General features: G+C 52.2%; 1 protein-coding gene across 3 annotated transcripts in view; it reads left to right on the top strand.

The window, feature by feature from the left end:
- FLT4 (fms related receptor tyrosine kinase 4) overlaps nucleotides 1–20,720 on the top strand; it is a 57,253-nt gene that overhangs the window by 23,509 nt on the left and 13,024 nt on the right. For all 3 annotated transcript variants that reach the window (XM_063413495.1, XM_063413494.1, XM_063413492.1), the window contains exons 3-17: nucleotides 3,654–3,925; nucleotides 7,411–7,523; nucleotides 8,389–8,551; nucleotides 8,795–8,934; nucleotides 9,626–9,794; nucleotides 10,347–10,464; nucleotides 11,046–11,197; nucleotides 11,850–12,012; nucleotides 13,720–13,864; nucleotides 16,395–16,503; nucleotides 17,570–17,929; nucleotides 18,174–18,320; nucleotides 18,971–19,102; nucleotides 19,380–19,486; nucleotides 19,784–19,919. In XM_063413495.1, coding sequence (XP_063269565.1) covers nucleotides 3,654–3,925; nucleotides 7,411–7,523; nucleotides 8,389–8,551; nucleotides 8,795–8,934; nucleotides 9,626–9,794; nucleotides 10,347–10,464; nucleotides 11,046–11,197; nucleotides 11,850–12,012; nucleotides 13,720–13,864; nucleotides 16,395–16,503; nucleotides 17,570–17,929; nucleotides 18,174–18,320; nucleotides 18,971–19,102; nucleotides 19,380–19,486; nucleotides 19,784–19,919 — 2,426 coding nt within the window. The remainder of the gene's footprint in view (nucleotides 1–3,653; nucleotides 3,926–7,410; nucleotides 7,524–8,388; nucleotides 8,552–8,794; nucleotides 8,935–9,625; nucleotides 9,795–10,346; nucleotides 10,465–11,045; nucleotides 11,198–11,849; nucleotides 12,013–13,719; nucleotides 13,865–16,394; nucleotides 16,504–17,569; nucleotides 17,930–18,173; nucleotides 18,321–18,970; nucleotides 19,103–19,379; nucleotides 19,487–19,783; nucleotides 19,920–20,720) is intronic.

Genomic DNA, 20,720 nt, shown 5'->3' with positions numbered 1-20,720 from the left:
TGAGCGTGAGAGTCCTGCGGCCAACTGTGCTCTCAGGCTCCCTTGCAGCAGCCTGGATCTCAGACATCCACAGCTCTGCAGCCCTGCTCCTGCTCCACAGCCACCAAGCCTCGTCAGTGACCAGAGGCCATGCCAGGCCACAGGACAAGCAATGCCTCTGGAGCTGGGCATGCTTGACAGATACCCAAAGGCACAACACACACACAAGGAGCCACCAGATGCTGGGGCTCTGCTTTTTCAAATGCCATCACATGCAGTCCTGTTCTCTTGTCACCCTTGAGAGGCACAAGGCACCCTTGAGAGGCCCAGACAGAGCAGGGGACCAGTGCAGGAACATTCCCCAAAATAGATGTTGTGCCAGGGCTGGCTGAGAGCCCCAGGGATGTTTTGATCCAAGCATATGGCAGAGCAGGGGGAAGGGACTGATGCCTAAATGGACAGTGCAGCTTTTATTAGCGCCCATTCCTAGAAGGAAGGAAAGAATATTGTGAATCTCTGCATTCATGCCCTCAGCAGCTTGTGTGGGGGGAAAGCAGAGAGCTTGTGCTGTTCCAGCTCACAAGCATTGGAGAAAATTCCACAGGACCCAGCTGCACAACAGCAGACCTCTGAAGGAATCAGCTTGGTCCTGGCTATGCCATCCCATCCCATCCCATCCCATCCCATCCCATCCCATCCCATCCCATCCCATCCCATCCCATCCCATCCCATCCCATCCCATCCCATCCCATCCCATCCCATCCCATCCCATCCCATCCCATCCCATCCTGCAGGTGCTGGGCACACAGCTGGGGAGCAAACCAAGAAAAAGAAGGGCAAGGATGTCCCTTGCTTCCCAGTGACCTGTTAGCAGAGCTGACTCACAGATGCACAAACCCATCTGTGGCAGAGAGGAAATATTTGACCCCGGAGCCCTCTTGGCTCTCATGGAGGAAATGAGCACTGTGGCAGGGCTGAAGGAGCCTGAGATAATGTGAAGCCCCACAACCACTGCTCCAGAGTGGTGTCCAGGAACACACAGCACCTGCTGCTCTCTCCTACACGTGTGTGGCTGCTGTGAACATCCTCCATGGTGCTGAGGGGAATCTGATTTATCCCAGCTAAGCCCCAAAGCCACAACCAGCTTTGCCCTCATACCACGCATAGGAGTTTCAAAGAAGATTGAAGAAGAGGGGTGCCAATTGCAACATCTCCCTTAAAGAGCATCTATCCTGAAAAGATTGAGGAAAACAGCTGTGGAGAAGACTACAGTGCATTTTTTCCAGCTGGCATCAGCAGGCTCCATTGCCAAGAGGCACATTATCACCAAGCTGAAAGAAAACAACTTGGGAATAAATCTTGGAAGGTGACAGATAGGAGAGAGGGAGCTATCCAAAACTGCTGCTTGGACCCTTCTCCAAATGCAGAGGGTAGATTCAGAAGTAAATCCACGTGAGCCTGGCCTGCCCTGCCCTCATTCCTGCCTTCTTCTGGTCCTCTTAACACACCAGTGCCACTAACTTGGATTCACAGTAATGCCCACACCTTCTGTGCTCCCACCAAGCTTGTGGACATATGAAAGGAAATGAAAGCACATCTAAAAGGAATGCTTGGGCTGAGCTGCCCATGGGCTGGTCAGCATTTCTGTGTGCACTGGCCCATCCAGGTTTATATAAATACATGTCACTCACCTACTGCAGGCCTTGATGGTTAATGAAACAAGTGGATCTGATAATGTGTGAAAATCTCAGGAGGTAAACAAACAGAAAGCGGAAACGCTGGAGACTTTTACAATTACCCTGCTCCAAGTGGAGTGCCAAAAATGCCTGGTCTGAAGCTCTCAGCTCTGGGCTGAAAGCAAGGACAGCCCCATGGTCTGCACCAGTGTAGTGGGGCTGTGGACACAGCAGCAACAGCTATGGCAGAGGCCACCAGGTGTTCCTGGTTTAGTGATAAGTTTCACTGTTATTTTCCATGTGCATCAATAGGATGGGAAAAACTCAAAATTCAGTTCATATTTTTATTGAAGTGTTTGTGAGACTCTGGTACTTGGGAGAAGCTTGCCTGTGCTTCATGAACACAAGCTGCCAGAGCTATACTTACAGTCCTGCCTCAGGCACTGATGGTGTTTTTAGTGAAAGCAGAAGGTTGAGCTGGGTAAGAGGGGCTGTGTTGCTGTCCCCAAGGGCTCCTCACTGCCTCCAGAGCCCTTGTGCTTGGCCACACGGGCAGAGTGCAGCACACTCTCTCCAAACTCATCTGCAGCGAGCTGGAAGAGAGCAAAGCCTGCAGGAAGATAAATCAGCTGCTGAAGACAAACAAAAAGGAGCAGGTCTTTCCCCCATGTTTGGACAGAAATCCTGTCTTCGTTGTGTCTGAGCCATTGTGCCTTCCAATGGCACCTTATCTCTCTTCCTCCTCGCTGTCTCTTGCTGTCTGGTGATGGTCACAGTCTGCCTGTGCTTAAAAGCATCTACCCACGGACTGCCTGGGCAGAGGAGCTGCATGTGCCAACATGTCTATTCCCAACTTGCATAATAGATGAACCCAGTTTCCCCTCACAGAGCCAATGGTGCTAACAAAAGGCCATTTTTACCCCACAGCTGTCTCTTACGATGCCTTCTTTTTTCCCGTTTCTCTTTTTCTGCACATACTTAAGTGACTTTCAGCTATCTGGCAAACATTCAAGTGGGGGCTAGGCCTTCCTCTGAAAAGGGCTCTGATTTCACAGAAGGAAACTTCCAGTGTGGAATAAAAGCTTGTTTTGTTTGTAGTAAACAAGTGCAGTTATAACAAGCTGTGGTGGCACGTGTGTGCACATGCAAGCTCCCTCTCTGGAGATCCTCAGCTATATATAAATACACACGTGCACGTTCTGTCTGGGGGTTTCTTGAGTTCCTGGACTTTTCTGTCTGTCTTTGGGTTGCTGGTGAACAGGCTTTGTGGCCATGCCATCAGAGAGGTGTGTGCAGCTCAGTGTCTCTGCAGAGGTGGGAAGGGGCGGCAGAGGTTTAGGGGGGCTGAAGGGTGATCTACAGAGCAAGGGGAACCCCCTCCCACAGCAACGGGGAAGGAAACAGCTGGCAGCTGGCCAGAAGGAGTCAGCTGAGCCTCCTCTTGTTTTCCCCTTGCTGTCTTTTATCCCTGACTCCCTCCTGCTTTTCTCTTTCTTGCTTTCTTTCCAGTCTGCTCTCCTTCCCCCATTCTTCTTCCCACTCCATTCATCACACAATGAGCCACAGCCAGCAGCTACACAGAGCCAAGGGAAATCATCACATCCATGTGTTTCCCTAATAGCTCTGGACCCTTTTAATAATGAGAGGGAACAGAAAATAAATGGAACCTTTTCCTCAGGGCCCTGTGTGTTTCCCTGTCCTGGCATTCAGTAGGACAGTGCCATGGGACAGAGGGGCCTGCTTGTGAGCGGGCTGATATCTTACAGCTTAGCATGGCCAGAGAGGTGGTCAGGGGAAGGAGATGAGCCTTTGCTTGCCCAGCATTTAGGGAATCTGGTTGCCATTTCCTTGTGCCTGTTTGTTCCCTCGGAGGATGGCCATTCCTCCATGCCTCAGCCCCAGACTGGTGGCTGGCTGGGCCACCTGCAGGTGTGCACACAGGGCAATAAAACCACCACGCTCAGCCCAAAGCTAACGCTGCTTTTTGCCCACGTCTAGGGGCCAGCACCCTTTGGAGTGGTCGTGGCCAGGGGGCAAGGTGGATCCTGCTGGGAAGGAGGAGGCTGAGCTGGTGGCCTCAGCAGCCCCCAGCAGTGGCCGGGCAATCCAGGAGGAAGACTGCGAGGGGACGGGCACGAAGCCGTACTGCAAGGCGCTGGTGCTGACGGAGGCGCAGGCCAACGACACGGGGTACTACCACTGCTACTACAAATACATCAAGGCCAAAATCGAGGGCACCACAGCAGTCAGCACCTACGTGTTTGTGAGAGGTAAGAGCTGTCGGTAGCACCAACATAATATCTGAAAGATAAAACATCTCAGTGTGCCTCCCAGGGCAGAGCGTGGCTGCTGCAGCCTCAGGGAGGGGGCCAAGGGCTGGTTCCCTGGAATTGCAGGAGACCAATATCCGTCCATGGCAGCAGTGCCTGGGATTCAATTATGTCCCATCCTGGGGGCATCGCTCCAGCCAGGCTGGAATGCAGGAATTCAAGGAGAGCCTGGCCTCAGAGACGCCCCACCACTAAAAAATGCACAGGAGTTATCTTCTGGGCAGCTGGGAGCTCCCTGAGATCCTGGTGGCCAGGAGGAGTAGTGTTTCATAAAGCTGAGACTGAGAGGGAGAGGATGAGTGGTACAAACACCCACTGTGCATGCAGCCTGTTCCCAGACCTAATAGCCTGAGCTGCTCCACAGTGACAGATCCAGATGCTCCTCTCCACACTGTGCAGGGGCTGCCCATGCAGGCAGGGCTATGAGGTGTATTTTGGCAGAGGAGGGATGTTCACCAGGCTTAGGGCTGGAACCTCAGTTTTGGGACTGGCTGCAGGGCCAATACTCAGCATCTCTGTGTCCCAGGGGTTTCTCCTCTGTCATCTCCCCCCCAGATCACAGCAGGCTCCAGCAAGATAAATGAACTCTGTCCCCTGGAAACAGTTGGCTGAGCTATTTCTCTCTCCACCCCCATTTATTAGTTGGTGCAGTTGTCACGAGCCAGGCAGGTCATGACATAGAAGATGCATTTTTCAGAAGTCCCAGGGCAAAGCCAGTTTTGCCTCTGCAACTATGCAGAGAAAAATGCAGGGCAAATCAGAAAAGCTGGGCAGCTGTTAGAGAGGAATTGAAGCCTGTTTGGGCAATTGCTTCCTCTTTCCATGGGCTATGCTGCCCACCCTAAAACAGGACAGAGCCTGCCTGGATTTCAGACATCTGTGAGTTGGACAGGGGTGTTCAGGCACTCTACAGGGTTGTATCAGGATGGAGGCAGAGAGCTTCTTAGAGACACTGAAAATGAGTACAACCCCACAAGCTGACATGCAGGGAGTGCTTTTGCAAGAACTGATTTTCTTTGTGATCCAACAAATGTCACTTTGCCCCCTGATCCACCTTCTCTCACCTCCAGCCTCTCTGCAGCTCAGGAGAGCACATGTATGCACATGGCTACACAGCACATGTTCATACTCAGTCCAATCAGGCTGTCCCCTCTTATGGTTATCAAGCATCTAGAACGCCTCAGAATCTGCCTTTCCAGACAGGACAGGCGTTCAGGCAGGAGAAGGGACATGTCAGGAAAACCCAGGCATATAGTAAGCACAGCCATTGCAGAACATTCAGATAAAGAGTGTTCCTGCTGAACTGGGCTGCAATGTAAGACTGTCCCTGGAGAGCTTGGAAGGGCTGATGTAAGTGTTGGGGATGTTTGGAGACAGGATGATCAGACCACAGATTTATCCATCAAGCTCATTTCTCATGTTAAGAGCTTGGTGAAATTGCCAGGAAAAAAATATGTGTGCTTGCCTGGAAAAGTGGGTTCTTCTGTATTTTACCTGCAGTTCAGTTCTTAAATGAACTCTCCAAGCATGTGTCTCCCTCTCTAGTTAGGTGTGTATTTTGCTACAACTACAGATAGCACTAGAGACACAGAATGCCTCATCAGGGTAGGATAGGCTTTGTACAGCCCACATCTCATAAAGCTTAACATGTATTAATGAAGAAGATTCTAAATTATTCCCATCCCACCCATTAAGGCAGCCTTAAGGAAATTTGTGATGTTTTCAGAGAGGGGAGTTAGTGCATGAATCACAAGCTCATTGGCAGCAGGACCAGCCCAGTAAATCAGTTCTTGGCTGCCATCTGAGCTTGAAGGGGTCCTCATTGTCTCTCACCTCTGGCAGTTGAGCAGCTCCTCCTTCTCCACATGCCCAGGGTTCAGGAGAGGAATGAGGAACATGTTCACACTGGGAAACAAATCTGTGATTTCAGAAGTCAGCAATCCTGTGGCAGCAAAAAACCCCAGGAAATAAAGATAACTCTCTGAGCAATCCATGTGTTCCTAAGAGCTGACCAATACAGTTCCTTGAGTGTGAGTTGTTTCATCTACACTTCAGAAAAAGTGCTTCACACAGAGGAGAGGCCTTTGCAGCATGACTATCACTGAAGCAGCAGCTTTATAAATCAAAAATTAAAGGTTTATGCACTTGACTGTGGGAGCACTGGGTTGGATTGGGGTGGACCCAACGTGATTTGAACAACAGAATCCCCAAGTGAGGATCATTTCCAAATTCATCTTTGATTTGTCCCTTTAGATGATCTCTTTAGGGGCTGGGTATCAGAGGGAAAGAATCTCAGGTTGGATAGATGGATGTCCTCATGCTACACTCCCTTGAAATCAGTGGTTTAGCTGAAACACAGGTGAATAAAACGAAATGTAGGCCACTGGGATCATTTGGTCTGATTCCAGTGTAGCAAAAGCTGTAAAATCTCCCCTAGCAGTGCTCTGAGGCAGCCCGTGTCTCCCAGAAGGAGATCCATCACCCCCTTACAAGGTCCCCTTTACCCAGGGGACAATTTCCATGAATAAAGCAAATCATGACCATGTGCTGGATGGACACTTGCAGAGGAGGGATGCTGGCAACACCATGCTTTTGAGACACTAGGAACCAGTCTCTATTTAGAGCATCCCATGAGGCATAAAACCCTGCAGAAAAGGGCAGGCAGGGGCTGATAGTACAGAATAAATCATGTCACTGAAGCCACCAAGCAGCCTCACAATTCTTTGTCTCTTCCAATTTTGTCTTCATCCCGTTTAGTCAGCCTAGCTCACTGCTGATTCTACACTGGCTCCGCACAGAGTTTAGTGTAACATCCCTGGCCTTGCAAAGTCATTTCAAAGCAATTATTTTTGGGTGGTTTTGCTCTTCCTGTCGATGTTTGTGCCTGCAGCAGTTGGGCGGCAGTGGGGTGGCAGCCCTGGAAAGCTCAGCTCATGTGTTTATCTGCCGGCGGGGATGGCTGCAGGATGACATCTGCATTCCACTGCGCTGCCGGGCATTTCCTCACCCGGGAAGGTCGCGCTGCCGGCCGCAGCACCAGGGCAGCACGGCCCCTGCAGCCCCCTGTGCAGGGACACAGCCACCAGCTGGGCAGGGACACCCCGCACGGCTTTCACAACGGGTCAGGCTCCGGCAGAGCCCCTGAGGGCTCCAGGAAAGGGGAGGTCATTTCCCGCACTGCCCAAATGTCACACCAGTGCTGTGTTTGGTGCGGAGGAGCAGGCTGCCTTTGTATTCCCAAGCTCCAGGTGTCTCCTAAGACTGTCACATGTGGCAGATGGGACTGAGCAGCTCAACACCGCTCCCTCTGTGAAGCTTGTGCTATGTTAGGGAAATTCAGAAAGCCTCCTTTTCTACTGGTTGTTGCCTTCTCCCAGCTTTTTTCCCCTTTGTTAGTAGTTGTTCTCCTTGTATCTCTTCTACAGATTTTGAACAGCCATTTATCAACAAGCCAGAGACCCTCCTCATCAGCAAGAAGGAGAACACTTGGGTACCATGCCTTGTGTCCATCCCAGACCTTAACGTCACTCTGACCTCGGTGAGAGCTCGGCTGCTGGGAGGCTCTGGACCGAGATGTGTTGCATTTGTTCTGCATTTGTAATTCCTGAGTGGAAGCATGACAGGCACTGCCAGGAAAGGAAAATGCATGGGATACATTTTCCATGGAAAGTACAAGCCACTGGCTTCCTCGTTTTATTTGCTAGTTGAAGCTGTGTTGTCCAGTTCCCTTGGGCAGACCCCACGGGTTTCCTGCCAACCTTGCTTCTCTTCCCTGGAGCTCCATGAAACAAAACAAGACTGTTTTAAACCCATTTCCCCACAGCATCCCCTGTTGGCCTCATCTCTGTGATCTACACCCCTCTAGGTGGTCAGCATCCCCAGAAGGGAGGAGGCTGCAGCCCTGGGGCTCATGAGTAAAAACATCTCTCTTATCAGTTTGCGCTTTTTTTTCCTTTTTTTTTTTTTTACAATGCAAATACATCCTTCCAGGATGAGTGTTACTATTGTACAAAGGCCTCCAGGGACATTCTGGGGGCCAGGGGCCTTTCCCTTGCCCGGGAAGGACACTACCCAAGGTCAGCACTCATCCCAGTGGGGCTGATGTTTGGGACATCAGCATCAGTTTCCTTAGCTATCTCTAGAAATTTCCATTCCTGGAAGTCTCTGGCCCACTCTGCAGATGGGGAGGCTCATGGTGCAGGATGTGGCTACTCGGGGTAGAGGGGAGGCCACGATTCCTAGATGGCAAAGCCTTGAGGGGAGAGGGCAGGAGGCCAGCACAGTGTGATGCTGCATCATTTCTTCCCACAACAGGGATGTGTTAGCCAGCATAAACCTGGGAGGGGTGGACTGGGAATGTTGTTACCCTCTGATTTCAGTTGGCAAAATGTTGATTTTTCCAGCAAAATTTCTTCATCCACCCTGACGGGAAAAGCACTTTCTGGGACAACAAGAAGGGAATGCAGGTACCCACACACTTGGTCAGGGACTTATTGTATGTCCACTGTGAGACTGTAATCGACAAGAAGGTCTTCAAATCCAATTTCTTCATCATCCATATAGCAGGTGAATATTTGGGAAGGTTCAGGGAAGCAGTTTGGGTGGCTCTGAAGTCCATCAGTGTGGTTCATGGGATTGTTATGGTCCTCTCTAGCTACACAGACTCTGCATGGTGTTTATATCTCTTTTACTGTGTGTCAGAGATACACCATGCAGCAGGAGGTCACTCCCAAACCTCCTGTAACTGCACAGTCTGAGTCAAAGAGTTACTAGATCAGAAATGTCTTTTCATTCCCTCTTCTGCATCAGGGAGTGAGCTGTATGACATCCAGCTGTATCCCAAGAAAGCCATGGAGCTGCTAGTGGGAGAGAAGCTGGTCTTGAACTGCACAGTGTGGGCTGAGTTCAACTCTGGCGTCCACTTCCAGTGGACTTACCCTGGCAAACAGGTACCAGCAAACAGAGCACCTCCCTGTGCACTGAACTGTTTCCCTCTGTGTCACCCCCTCCTGACCCTTCATGGTTCTTCACATCATTGCCAGGGCTCTGCTTCATAATCCTAACCATGCTGTGCCCTGGACATCTTGGTCAGAGGGTTTTCCCATTTTTTTCTTCTGCAGCAGCAGACAGAAGGAAGACCCCTTACCCTGGCAGAAAGCTCCCTCCTGGCCAAGGTGTCACTGCTCTGGGGTTCTTGGGAAAACACTGGCTTCACTTTCAGCAGTGCATGTCCAGACCAAATGTGATTGATTTAAAAGGAGCTGCTCTAACCATAGAGCCCTTGTTACCAAGAGCCTGTGAGGTAGTCCCTTCCCCACTGTGTTTTCCCCCTCTTGTATCCTCTGGCTTTTTTGAATGGTGAGACAGGGGAATCCCTTGAGAACATCACTCAGTTCATGGGGCTCCCAGCCTGGTTCCTGGGCTACAAGAGAAAAACATGCTCAGATCTGACCCCAGCCCCAGGCAGTCAGTACACAGAACATGAGTCCTTCCATCCCTGAGCATGGCAGTCAGTTGTGCAGAAACCTGTCCAGGTAGAGGCAAGCACTGAGAATCAGGAATCAGAGCTGTGAGGAGCCCATCCACACAGCCCCATCCCACTGCTGTGTTTCATCTCCTTCTCTCTGCCATCTCCCACAGACACAGCGAGCAGTGATCGAGTCTGAGCGCCGCTCCGTGCAGACGCACACGGAGCTCTCCAGTATCCTGACCCTCCACAATGTCAGCCAGCAGGACCTGGGGAAGTACACGTGCACTGCCACCAATGGTGCCCAGATGCTGGAGGAGAGCACTGATGTCATTGTGCACGGTATGGCACCTGCCAGTGCCCTGCAGAGCTACAGACAGAGCCCAGCTGCAGCAGAGCCAGCCCCAGACTGCTTGGGCAGAGTGGCTCCTAAACCTCCATCCACTCTGCTTTAGTGAAACCCAGCCCTCCTCCAGCCCCTCAGCCCTCCTGTGCCCCAGCACCATGCTGGGAGCAGAGTCACATTCAGCAAGGTCCCATAAGGGAGGGAGAGAGATGCCAACACCAAACTGGCCCAAATGCAGTGGAATGGCAGGGCACACATCTTGCAGCCCTGTGGCAAATGTGGCAGTGCCCCTGTGCCATGGCTGGCCTGAGGGGTACCAGCTGCAGGTGCACAAGGCACCATCTGCTTTCAGTGGCTATTTCTTTGCAGCAGAAGGTCACAGGGCAGCCCAGCCTTCCTGCATCACCAATGGTTGCCAAGAGGGAGACAGAGGCAGCTCTTCAGCTGCCAAGATCTCAGCTGCACTGTCATGCAGTGTGGAGAGCAGCAGAGCTTTGTGACACCCTGTCTCTTTGAGTTCTCCTCCATGGTCCCTTTTTTCCTTGCAGAAAAGCCCTTCATCACTGTGGAGTGGAGGAAGGGCCCAGTGATAGAAGCCACTGCAGGAGACGAAGCTGTGAAGCTGCCAGTGAAAGTCGTGGCTTACCCCCCACCAGACTTCCAGTGGTAACTTAACCTTTCTTAGCTTGAGCCGCCTTCTCCTCTCCTCCTGTTCTCTGCCAAATGGGGAAGCCTAGCCTGGCTTCCTTGCTAGGTCCCTCTGTCTCCAAGATTGTCCTAAATGTCACTTTTTTCCACCCATGGGGGTCATTTCTCCCATGTCCTGGCTCTCGGCTGCACAGCCTGGCTTGGCAGCTCGGCACTGGCTGGAGGGGCCAAGTGGAGTTCCCACAGGAGCTGTCTCTCTTGTCCCTCTGCTGTGGTGATCACAGAGGAACAAGGTAGTGGGATGGGTTGTGCACCTCATTATGCTGCACTTCCATCAGAGCTGACTGGAGACAGGAGCCTTGCACCACTCACTGCTCACTAGGGCAGAGCTACAACAGCCCAACCCCACACACATCCATATGACACAATGTGCAGACCCATAACTTGGGTCCAGGGAAGGCCCAGGGGTCTCTCCAGAGAGGTCCTCAGTGCTAGCAAGGGGCACCCTGACTGCACTCTTGTGGGGAGAAAACCCTTTGCCCAGCTGCCAGTGGGACACTTCCTCCCCATGGCTGCATTTTCTCTCTGCCTCCCCGCAGGTACAAGGATGGAAAGCTAATTCCCAAGCAATCTCAATCTTCAATGCAGATCAAGGATGTGTCGGAGCAGCACGCTGGGACATACACGCTGGTTCTGCGGAACAGGCTGGCGGGGCTGGAGAAGCACATCAGCCTCCAGTTAATTGTCAATGGTAAGGGGGGCTGGGGCTGGAGCTGGGGGAGAGTGCTGAGCCCATGGCACCAGCCTTTGGGCTGCTCTGAGACCAAGTCCCCATTGCTGTCCTAAAGCAGTTGGTACCTACATCACCTCTTCCTCCCCCATGGCACAATTTTGTTCCTGGCTCCCTCACTTTGGGCAGGATATGTCATTGCTCAGGGGCCACTTCCCAATTGCAGTTGGAGATGCTGCTGAGGGTGACCCTGACTGATGTGGACTTGAGAGCAGGGCAGCTGCCACACAAATGAAGCCTTGATCTGGAGTAGTTCCTCTGAGTGGGAAGCCCCTATGGAGTTTTCCTGCAGCAGAAACTGCAGTCATGCTAGAAACAGATGCCAGCTAAAAAAGTGCTGGAGGGGCACTGCTGCCTGGAGATGTGTCTCCAGCAGGCTCTGTGGCCCTGTGCTTTGAGCCCTGCAGCATCCAGACAGTTCCACTCACCAGAGAAAGGAGAAACGATGTCACTTGAATCTGCTTAAGTATGACCTGCTGTGCCTGAGTTGCCCTGAGAGCCAGAGCTGCAGTACCCAGGCTGTCTATAAGCGGGCCTGGGGAGGGCTGTGCCAGGCCTGGGGGTGCAGTGGCTGGGCCTGCAGCTGCTCACAATGTCACTCTGATCCTTGCAGTTCCGCCACGCATCCATGAGAAGGAGGCCTCTGCCCCAAGCATCTACTCCAAGAGAAGCCCCCAGGCCCTCACCTGCACTGTCTATGGCATCCCAGCACCAGAGGTGATCCAGTGGCAGTGGAGGCCATGGATGCCCTGTCGGATGTTCTCCCGACGCAGCCTGTGAGTGCCATTTCTTCCAACACTTGTGTCTTTTCACCATCATGGTGTTATGGGCTTCTTGTGACCATGGCTGTGCCCCCAGCCCTGTCTTGGTTTTGCTTTCCCACCCACAATGTGGCTCCTTGAGGAAAGGCAGAGTGGAGACACTTGTTGTCTGTCTGGGAGCTTTGCCCAGGCTGGTGATCCCAGACACCAACAGCTTCCACAGCATCCTCTGCATCCTCACCTGCATCTGTCAGTGGATGTCCATGGCCCAGCCACACCTGACAGCACCTGCAGTGAAACTACTGATCTCTGTGCTAATGGGGAAACTGAGGCAGATTGCAGGAGAAATTTTCACAGCCCCTTGGTGAGATCCCAAGACAGCAGCTGGGGCTCACACCATTCCTGCCCTGACTTTACTGCCCCCTGACTTTGCTGTGCTTTGTCTTCTGGGTAATGGTGGAAGCAAAAGTGCTCATAGGCAGCTGCTACTTGTGGGGAAGCATTGCTAAATCCTTGGGAAGTGCCAGATCTCTGCCAGCTGCTGGGATGATTTGCCAGCAGGGCAGTAGGTAGGCAGGAAGGGTATGTTTGGGAAGCGTCCCTGTGCCCTGGGAAGCTGAGGCAGCATCAGGCAGGGCTACAGTGGTATTTTTAAGGACAGCCTCACTGAAGGAGGAAAAGGGATGCTGGGGAGTTGTAGCCAAAGAAGTCAGGGCGGAGTACATCAGGGTGCCTGGAGGAAGCCAAGATCCCACAGACTTTTGCCAAGCCAGGGACGCCAGAGAGCTTTTCATCGCATGCAAGTGCACTGTGGCCCTGTCAGGAAGCAGAGGGGCCCATGAATTATGAGCACTGTCTCACAAGGCCACCATATTTCAGCCTAGCACAGCTCCAGAGGATGCAGGAGGCTTCTTTCTAGCTTCCTGTTGTTTACAGAGCTCACCAGTGTTTGCCCTGCCAAATGCTCTGCCCCACACTGCCAGCACACACCTTTGCTACAGCTCCTGTGCCCTTAGCTTCCTCTGTTTCCCTGTTATCCAAAGCCTCTCCCTTCTATCCCAACCCACATTTTTGGGTAGACCCTCCCATCTTCCACCCCAACCCACATTTCATTTCCTGCAGCCTGCTGCATCCCAGGTCCCTGACATATTTGGGTACTTCTTCCCACCCATCTGTCTCAGCCTGAAGAGGTACCATCATTCCCCTGTGAGACACCAGCAGCACCTCTATTTGGGAGGTGTATCTCCTGTTTTTTGCTGAATTGAGGGCAGCAGGATCACCCCTGGGTGCTGCACCCTTGTTTCACCATCTGCTCTCCAGACCAGCACCAGCCAGTCAGTGACACCCCTGACTCTCAGTCCCAGCAGGGCTTTAAGGCCTTGGTCTGAGCAAAATGACATCAAGAGTTGCCCTAGGGACATGAGAATCAACTTCACCCTGCCTTTCTCCACCCTTAGCAAGGAAAGATGAAGCCCCATGCCTGCAGGTGAAGACACTGCTCAGGACACCTGCAAATTATTCACTTATTCACACCTGCAAATTTTTGCCTCACTGACAAAACACAACAAAATTGTGTAGCTGAAAGACCCAGGAATTTTTGCAGAGTTATAGGACAGGATCATCAGTTCTCTGACACAAAGCTGCTTTTGCTGCCTTTTTCCCAGCTAACCCTCTCCCTGCCTCTCTCCTCTTTCCCCTGCTCGTCCCTGGCTGCTGGATTAGCCATAGCAGGCACCGGGCAGCAAGGCGCCACCAGCGGGACAGGATGCCCGAGTGCAAGGACTGGAAAGATGTGTCCCGGCAGGACGCCGTGAACCCCATCGAGAGCATCGACACCTGGGTGGAGTCCGTGGAGGGGCGGAACAAGGTGAGGCTGTATTCCAAACCCGTCCTGGGACAGGGAGCTGGAGATGGGCACGGGACTCCTTTGCAATCAGTCAGGAAAAGTGGCCTGGAAAGGGGCCCGGCAGAGACAGATTTGGGGAGGGCTTCACACCTCTGCTTCTAAAGTAAACCCTCAGTGGCAGTTCCCAGCCCCGGGGCTCCGCAGTACCAGGCAGCCCCAGGGCGAGGGAGAGCTGTCATCTCTGAGAAATTACCCTGTGTCCAGAGAGGCTCCCACTGGGGCTGGCTGCACAGGAGGGATTTCATGGATTGTTACTGAACACAGGGCATCCAGCTAGGAAAGACAGGTGAGACAGGTGCTGTGGGGGCTTCCATAGCCATTTCTGAGCATTTTGCATGAGCTGTGAGAACCAAACCCTGCAGAGCATCGTGGACAGGAGAGCAGGAGTCACAAACTGACCAGGAAATCTCTGGCCTTGGGAAGGTGCATGCTCTGGTGGGGCATTTCATGCAGCTGTCCCCATCCTGGTGGGGTGAGGGTGGGTTGGAGAAGCTGGCATCCATCCACTGCATCTTTGTGAGTGGGAGCAACGTGCGCTCCACAAAGCCACTTCTCCATCACAGCATTTCCTCTCTGGAGGAACATCTCTCCCTCGTTGCAGAGTGTGACCTGCCTGCTGCCTGTTTCTTTCTGCCTCCCGGGCAGCCATGAGTGTCAGGTCTGAGCCATGACAAGGTTCCTGTCCCCACTGATGTCGGGCACCAGCCGCTCACAGAGGGATGCAGAACAAACAAATGGGCCCCTGTTTCCGAAAGTCACTTCCTGTTTTCCTACACACCTCTAAAGGCACTTCCCGTCCCCTGGCCTGGTCGGGAGTTCATCACTCTGCCAAAAGAGTGGCAAGGGCAAATGATTCTCCTCCCAGAGCAGCTGAAGGGGCAGTGAGGGATTGATGTTCCCCAGGGACACAAGCAGGGGTGGTGGGAGCTCCTGGGTGAGAAGCCCTTGTGTCCCACTACACTTGTATTGGTCCTTTTTGATCTTTTCCTGTTTTCCCCATTTTCTTTCTCCTGTTCCTCAGCTGTGTCTTTCTTGTTCCATCTGTTTGGTTGTAACTGTCCTGGAGCTTCAGTTGAGGTTGTGCATCCCTACAGATGTGCAAGAGCTTTGGGAGAAAGAGTTCTTCCATTTACAGTGGGATGCTACATCCTAAAATCTGCTTTCTCTCTCTCTCCTTGTCCTTTCTGCCTGTCTTCTCTTACCATCCTCCTGGTTTTTATTCCATCTGCAAAGGCTAGAACACAGCCTTTAGCCTAACAGCAATGCACTGCAGGCAGCAGGATGATGTCAGATCAAGAAACCCCAACTCAAACATAACACCACAGATTAGAAGGAAAATCCCCAAGAAACAGGAAAGGCAGCACACAAAAGTGCCAGCAATAGGGTCACTCTGGTTGTATGAATAACCCCAAGAAACGGAAAAGGCAATGCACAAAAGTACCAGTAATAAAGTCACTTCAGCTGTGTTGAGTGTGCACTGAATGAATGACTGTTCCTTCTGGTTAACACAATCTCAATACATTGCCCCTCAGAACGGAAAGACTTCCTAAAGTCTATGGGATGTAAAGGCAAAGAAGTTTCCCTGTAGGAACACATTAATTTTGCATTTTAAACACCATCTCATTAGAGGGATTTCTGCATGTGTTTAACTTGTCATTTAAACTGGAGCCTCAAACTGCAAGTCTCCTCTAAGGGGAGTGCTTGTAACATATTTAGTAGCTCATATGTGCTGTGTGAGCCAAGAGGAGGAGGAGAGCAGCCTTATTCCCCAGCTGCTTTTCCTGGCTTATTTGGAGACAGCATCCCCTGGGTCCATGCTCCCAGGATGGCAGCCTGGCTCTTTGCCCAATCTTAATCATGACTTGCTGGAGGGAGTGAGGAGGAAGCTTTTAGGACCGTGGCTGTGTACACTTGGAATTCAAAGAAAGATGACAGCTCTTCCTGAAGGGATGAGAGCTGGGATATTTTCACAGGTTTGATTTCTTCTTATGAATAAAAGGGGTGCTTGCAGGTGTGTAAGTACCTGTAAATTCCACTGAACCCTGTGGGACACTAAGTAGTCACTTAACTGCAGAGGGCTCAGGGAATCAAAGCCCTGGCGTCCTTTCCCTTTCTTCCCACTGTTATAAATAAAGTTTGGCAGGAGCTTAACCATCCCCTCAGCCCTGAATCATGTTACTGTCCCCCTTGCTGAGCACTGTCCCCATTGTGACCTGAGGGGCTTAACAAGAAGTTTGCTCCCATGGAGAGGCATCTATGCTGACTGGGCTCAGTAAAATGATGCAGAGATTGGGAATAAAATCAAGTTGTTATTGGTAGAGCCAACAGATAAACTTGAAATACACAAAGGTCTGTAGAATAAGGGTCTGGTTTTGCATAACCCTTTCCCAGGATTATGCAACAACAGCTACCTGCCAGAGAGCAGCAGTGATCCTACTTCTCTTCCCTGTTGCTCTTCCTAACTCTTCCTTATGTTCTCTTCCCCCATCAGACAGTCAGCAAACTGGCCATCCAGGAGGCCAATGTCTCAGCCATGTACAAGTGTATTGCCTCGAATAAAGTGGGTCGAGATGAGCGGCTGATCTACTTCTACGTGACCAGTGAGTACTGCAAAATCCCCCCACCTGCACCAGCCAAGCTCTCTGCTTGAAGCAGGCAGGTCCCTAGAGCTGTCAGGTCCTGCCATTCACAGTTAGGATCTTCAACAGCAATTGGAAAGCCAGCAGGAAAGCAGGGCTAACCCAGAGCTCTTCTGGGTGGCAAATGCCTGAAGCCCTGGCAGCAGATAGCACAGGCAGAGTTTGGCAGGCAGACGTGGGAATGAGCCAGCACTGCCTGTGTCTAGGTCCTGGGCAGGTCTTGGGCTGGGGACATCCCGCTGGCTCAGGCCCTGGACCAGGGCTGTGTCCAGTCCAAGAGCATCCTCTAGTGGCACCGCCCGACCCTGTCCCAGGCCAGGTCCCGCTGGCCCCAGCCCCTGCAGTGATCCCACGGGATTTTGGTGATGGGAGGAAGCTGAGTTTGTAGGAACCAGAGCCCAGCGGTGTGGGCTGGAGTCATGGCCCATAGGGGGCTGTATGAGCCTCCTGCCACTGGTACCCCGTCCTGCCAGGAGCCTGTCCCTGCTGAGACAGGGAGCCCAGCAAGGGCACAGCAAAAGCTTATCCTATGGAATGAGAATTCCATAGTAAAATTCCCAGCCCAGAAGGCTGGGCTCATGGCCCTTGTGGTAGTACCTGTGCTGTCAGAGCCACCAGCTGTTGTGAAGCCAGATGAGCATCTTTAGTCACTGCTTCAGTAATGCTCTCTGTGCTGTTGTCCAGCCTGCACATGTGAAAGTGGGCATGTGTGCAAACCAGAATGTTGCAGCTGAGCTGGGAGCAGTAGCAGCCTAATTCAGACTTCCCTGGCTGGTTTCATTTGTGAGCACAACTTAATTTCACCCTGGGACTTGAGCATATCCCGTAGCACTTGCTGGGCTTAAGCTCTGGTTGTCAGCAGTCTGCATGTCACAGTTCTGGTCTACAGAACTTTTCTTTTACTACTTTCTTTTACTCTGGCTGAGGACAGGCAGATCTATGAGCGCTGAGCCCAAGGAGACAATTTCATTGTGTCTGGCAGCTCAACCATGAAAACTCATTCACATGTTCATTTCCCTCCTGAAAGCCATTCCAGACGGGTTCGAGATTGAGTCCCAGCCCTCAGAAGAGCCCATAGAGGGGCAGGACCTACAGCTGAGCTGCAATGCAGACAACTACACCTATGAGAACCTGCAGTGGTACCGGCTGAACCTCTCCAAGCTCCATGATGAAGAGGGCAACCCCCTCGTGCTGGACTGTAAGAACGTCCACCACTATGCCACCAAGATGCAGGGGGAGCTGCGCTTCCAGCCCAACTCCAACGATGCAACCTTGCTGCTCACCATCCCAAACATCTCCCTGGATGAGGAGGGAGATTATGTGTGTGAGGTGCAGAACAGGAAGACCCGGGAGAAACACTGCCACAAGAAATACATCTCTGTGCAGGGTGAGGGTCCACAGGGCTGGCGGGAGTGACAGAGCTGGTGCTCTTGCTGCCATCAGCTTCCCAGTCCGTCCCCAGGGGAAGCCACACATGCAAGCTAAACTCAAGGTGGCAAAGGCAGGGCACCTGGGTTCTCAAGACACCCTTCAGCAGGGGTCAGAGACCCAAAGCCCCCCAGGAGCACAGATATTCTTTTGATCAATCAGTTTCCCGTTTTCCCCTCCTCCTCTTTGTGCTGCTCCTCCAGCCCTGGAGATCCCCCGCCTCAAGCAGAACCTGACAGATATTTGGGTGAACGTCAGCGACTCCATAGAGATGCGCTGTAAGGTGGACGGCAACCACGTTCCTGAAATCAGCTGGTACAAAGACGAGAAACTGGTGGAAGAAGTGTCAGGTACAGTGGGCTGGGGGTGGATCACAGGTAGGGCAGTATGTCCAGCAGCTGGAGAGCTGGACACTGCTGGGTTCTCAGAGTTGCTGGGTGTCCAGAAAAAGGCAGCCCTTCTCTGAATCAGCCAGACCCCGGTCTTATTCACATTCTGCTTTAACTTGATGCAGTCTCACTGGCCATGTCTTTGCCCTAGGGCCTGTCTCAACACTGTCTGTGCTTGTGCACATTCAGCTGGAGAGCAGGGAGAGAGAAATCATTCATTTTCTTACTCTCAGCCCAGTGCCTGGCATCTGTGATTATGCAGAGACTGACCCAGATCTCATGGAAGGAACACGCAAAGGATCCAGGCACATTGCAGAGGGAAAGGAACAGGTTCTGAAGCTGAAGCAGAACTTGACACAGCAGCTTAACATGCCTGGCATCGTCCCTATTTGGCAGTCAGGGATTTGTACCCTCCCTACACTGCCTGGGAAAGGCCCCTCCTGGATATTTCTGGGGCCATCAAGAGAAGAGCCTCTACCAACGGGTGCAATGTCATATTCTGCCATCTAAAATGAATCAGCCGAAAAGCACAAGCCTTATTTTGAGCCTGAGTCCAGTGTACTAATCTTCCCTCCCTGTGAGTGACCACCACAACCCTCTGTGCCTTACAGGGATTGACCTGGCAGACTTCAACCAGAGGCTGAGCATTCAGAGGGTGAGAGAGGAGGATGCTGGGCTCTACCTGTGCAGCGTCTGCAACGCTAAGGGCTGTGTGAACTCCTCAGCCAGCGTCTCCGTGGAAGGTACCAGCAGCCACAACACCCTGGGGATGTGAAGGGGTGAAGAGGAGTTACGGGCAAGCTCCTATGAATCTTCCCTGTGACAGTGGGAGGCAGTGAAAATCCCTTGGCCTTGCTGGTGGCATGGTGCTCTGATAGGAGACTCTGTAGTCCAAAGCATGTTTAGCTCAGGCAAACATGTCTCCAGTCACCCCACATCCTGATGCAGGCCATAAGGAATGGCTGAGTTGGAGCATGGAATGGGAATCTCTGAAGCTATGATTTCCCTCCCATCCCACAGGCTCTGATGACAGGACCAATGTGGAGATTGTCATCCTGATTGGGACTGGAGTTATTGCTGTTTTCTTCTGGATCTTACTTATCCTCATCTTTTGCAACATCAAAAGGGTACGTGACTGTCACTGCCCCAGGCAGAGGGGGATGGCATATCAGGGCTTGGGGCCACAACAGTGCTGTGGTGTGGGGCTGCATGACAGCACCTGCTAAAAGGAGGTCACTGAGTGATGTGCTCTCACTGACGAGGACAGGGTGAGTAGAGGCTGTGCTAAAGGAGGTGATGGGGAATGGCCTTTGCTTGAGCGGGTAGCAGATCAAGACAGGCAAAGAATCCAAATCCCATCTGGGAATCAGCACCCAGGGCAGGGAGGGCACTTCCTCACCCTCGGTGTTGGCTGGTTCCTGCAGCCGGCCCACGCAGACATCAAGACAGGCTACCTGTCCATCATCATGGACCCTGGCGAGGTGCCCTTGGAGGAGCAGTGCGAGTACCTGCCCTATGATTCCAGCAAGTGGGAGTTCCCTCGAGACCGCCTGCGCTTAGGTGAGCCACAGCCCCTCCCTCCCACTGCACGCTGCAGCCAGGGCTTCCCACCAGCCCTACAAACTCACTCCTCAGATTTCTTAACACACCTCTGCGTACTTAATGCTTTCTCTCTGCCTCAGGCTTACCATCCTCTTCCCCAGGCTGTCCCTAAAGCCTAGCAGTGCCTGGAAAAATCTCTTTAGGTCTGACTGTAGACAGGTCTGAGCCAACTGTAAGCCCAGACTTCCTTAGTGTATCCACACAGGCATTACTGAAAATAGAAGACCTCTGGGCATGGTTTAAAACACATCCCCATATTTCCAAGTGGGAGTCTGGACAGAACAGCCCACTTCACAGCAGGCACCCCGAGTCAGGATCAGGATTGCATCCATTATTGTCCTCATGCTGAGACACCTACCTGAAGCTTCTTCCCTCTGTTAGGCAGAGTTTAAAGGGCAGCACACTACCTTTGAGGTGCAGAGCAGTGACATTGGTCCTGGCTGCCATGCTGCAAGGGATCGTTTACCTTTCCCACACACAACCACTTGTTGCTCGAGGGCAACAAGCAGCCCCTCACTTCTGCATGGCCATTTCCTTCCTTTGCTTTGTCCATGCCAGCTCTGTCTCAGTTCCTCCCATCGTCCTTTCTCTTATTCTCACCGACACAGCAAGCAGCCACCTGAAAGGGCACAAGTTCCACTCCTTCCTTTTCCTTTATGATGTTTTTTCTTTCTTCTTCCCATAATTTCCTGTTGGGATTTTTGTTTTCCTTCATACTATTCTGCCTTTTCTGCACCTGCCTTTCTTCACATTTACTCT

This window comes from Prinia subflava, chromosome 16 (genome assembly GCF_021018805.1).
Source record: "Prinia subflava isolate CZ2003 ecotype Zambia chromosome 16, Cam_Psub_1.2, whole genome shotgun sequence".
NCBI classification, from domain to species: Eukaryota; Metazoa; Chordata; class Aves; order Passeriformes; family Cisticolidae; genus Prinia; species Prinia subflava.
Note: the sequence above shows the minus strand (reverse complement) of the source record. Positions and strands in the feature narration are given on the sequence as shown.